General features: G+C 39.2%; 1 protein-coding gene across 3 annotated transcripts in view; it reads right to left on the reverse strand.

Annotated features, from left to right (window-relative positions):
* The window catches only part of LOC103469434 (myosin-4-like), a 27585-nt gene that overhangs the window by 25638 nt on the left and 900 nt on the right, over window positions 1–1047 (reverse strand). For 2 of the 3 annotated variants that reach the window (XM_008417099.2, XM_008417103.2), the window contains exons 2-3: window positions 875–1018; window positions 37–193 (exon numbers count right to left, since the gene is read on the reverse strand). In XM_008417099.2, the coding sequence (XP_008415321.1) occupies window positions 37–193; window positions 875–1018 (301 nt within the window). The other variant, XM_008417100.2, reaches the window with a different exon arrangement.

The raw sequence follows: 1047 nt of genomic DNA on the forward strand, positions 1-1047 counted from the left end.
GTGTGTGTGTGTGTGTGTGTGTGTGTGTGTGCTCACCGGTGAGCATGAACTGGTAGGCGTTGTCAGAGAGGGCGAAGATGTGCGGCGGGACCTCCATCCTCTTCTTGCCCCTGTAGGCCCGGACCACCTCGGGGTTGTAGACCGGCAGCCATTTGTACGGGTTGACGGTCACACAGAAGAGCCCAGAGTACGTCTGCACCGAAACGAAAGGCGTCTGATTACAATCTACAAATTACAGAATCACTTTCACATTTAACAACGAACTTCAAATTAAAAGCATGTTGCTGTGAATAACATTTTTTCACATCTTTGGAGATATTTACAGATTCTTTCTGTGCGTTTTTATTAGCTGAAGGTTTTATTTTAAAATATTTTGTGTTTCTTTAGAGATATTTTACAGTTTTTAACTTAAATTCTTGTTTCTTGGTGTCATTTTGGCCTTTAACATGATATGATCTAATCCATATTGAGAATCGATAAAACGCAACACAAAACAATATGATACAATATAATACGATATATTAAATAACATATATTTAATATATATGTTATGTAATATAATGTTATATTACATTATAAAATGTAATATAACACCAGGCATTTATGTAAATACTCAGTGTGGAGAAACATGTGGTCCTATTACATAATTATATGGACAGATTAAAATCCAGTTCATTCCATTTCTGCCATATTTACATGTTTCTATCAGTATTTTCTAATTTTCTGTAGGTTTTAATTAGCAGCTTTCAGAGCTGAACTGATAATTAAGTTACTTCTAAAACATTTAAATCACCTTCCCTCACCAACAGTCTCCTTCCTTCAACGTCTGCAGGTACATTTGGTTTAACCTGAGCAGGAGACGTTTCACGCTTACGTAGATCATCCAGGCGGCGTATCGCTCCTTCAGGTTGAACAGGACGGCCGGCTCATGCAGGTGCGTCATCATCACCATGTCCTCGATCTTATCAAACTTTGGGGGGTTCATTGGAAACACCTGGTCCTCCCTCACAGCTAACGTCTGCAGAGAACGTGAGACCAGGTGAGAAC

Source organism: Poecilia reticulata, linkage group LG8 (genome assembly GCF_000633615.1).
Source record: "Poecilia reticulata strain Guanapo linkage group LG8, Guppy_female_1.0+MT, whole genome shotgun sequence".
In the NCBI taxonomy this organism is placed as follows: Eukaryota; Metazoa; Chordata; class Actinopteri; order Cyprinodontiformes; family Poeciliidae; genus Poecilia; species Poecilia reticulata.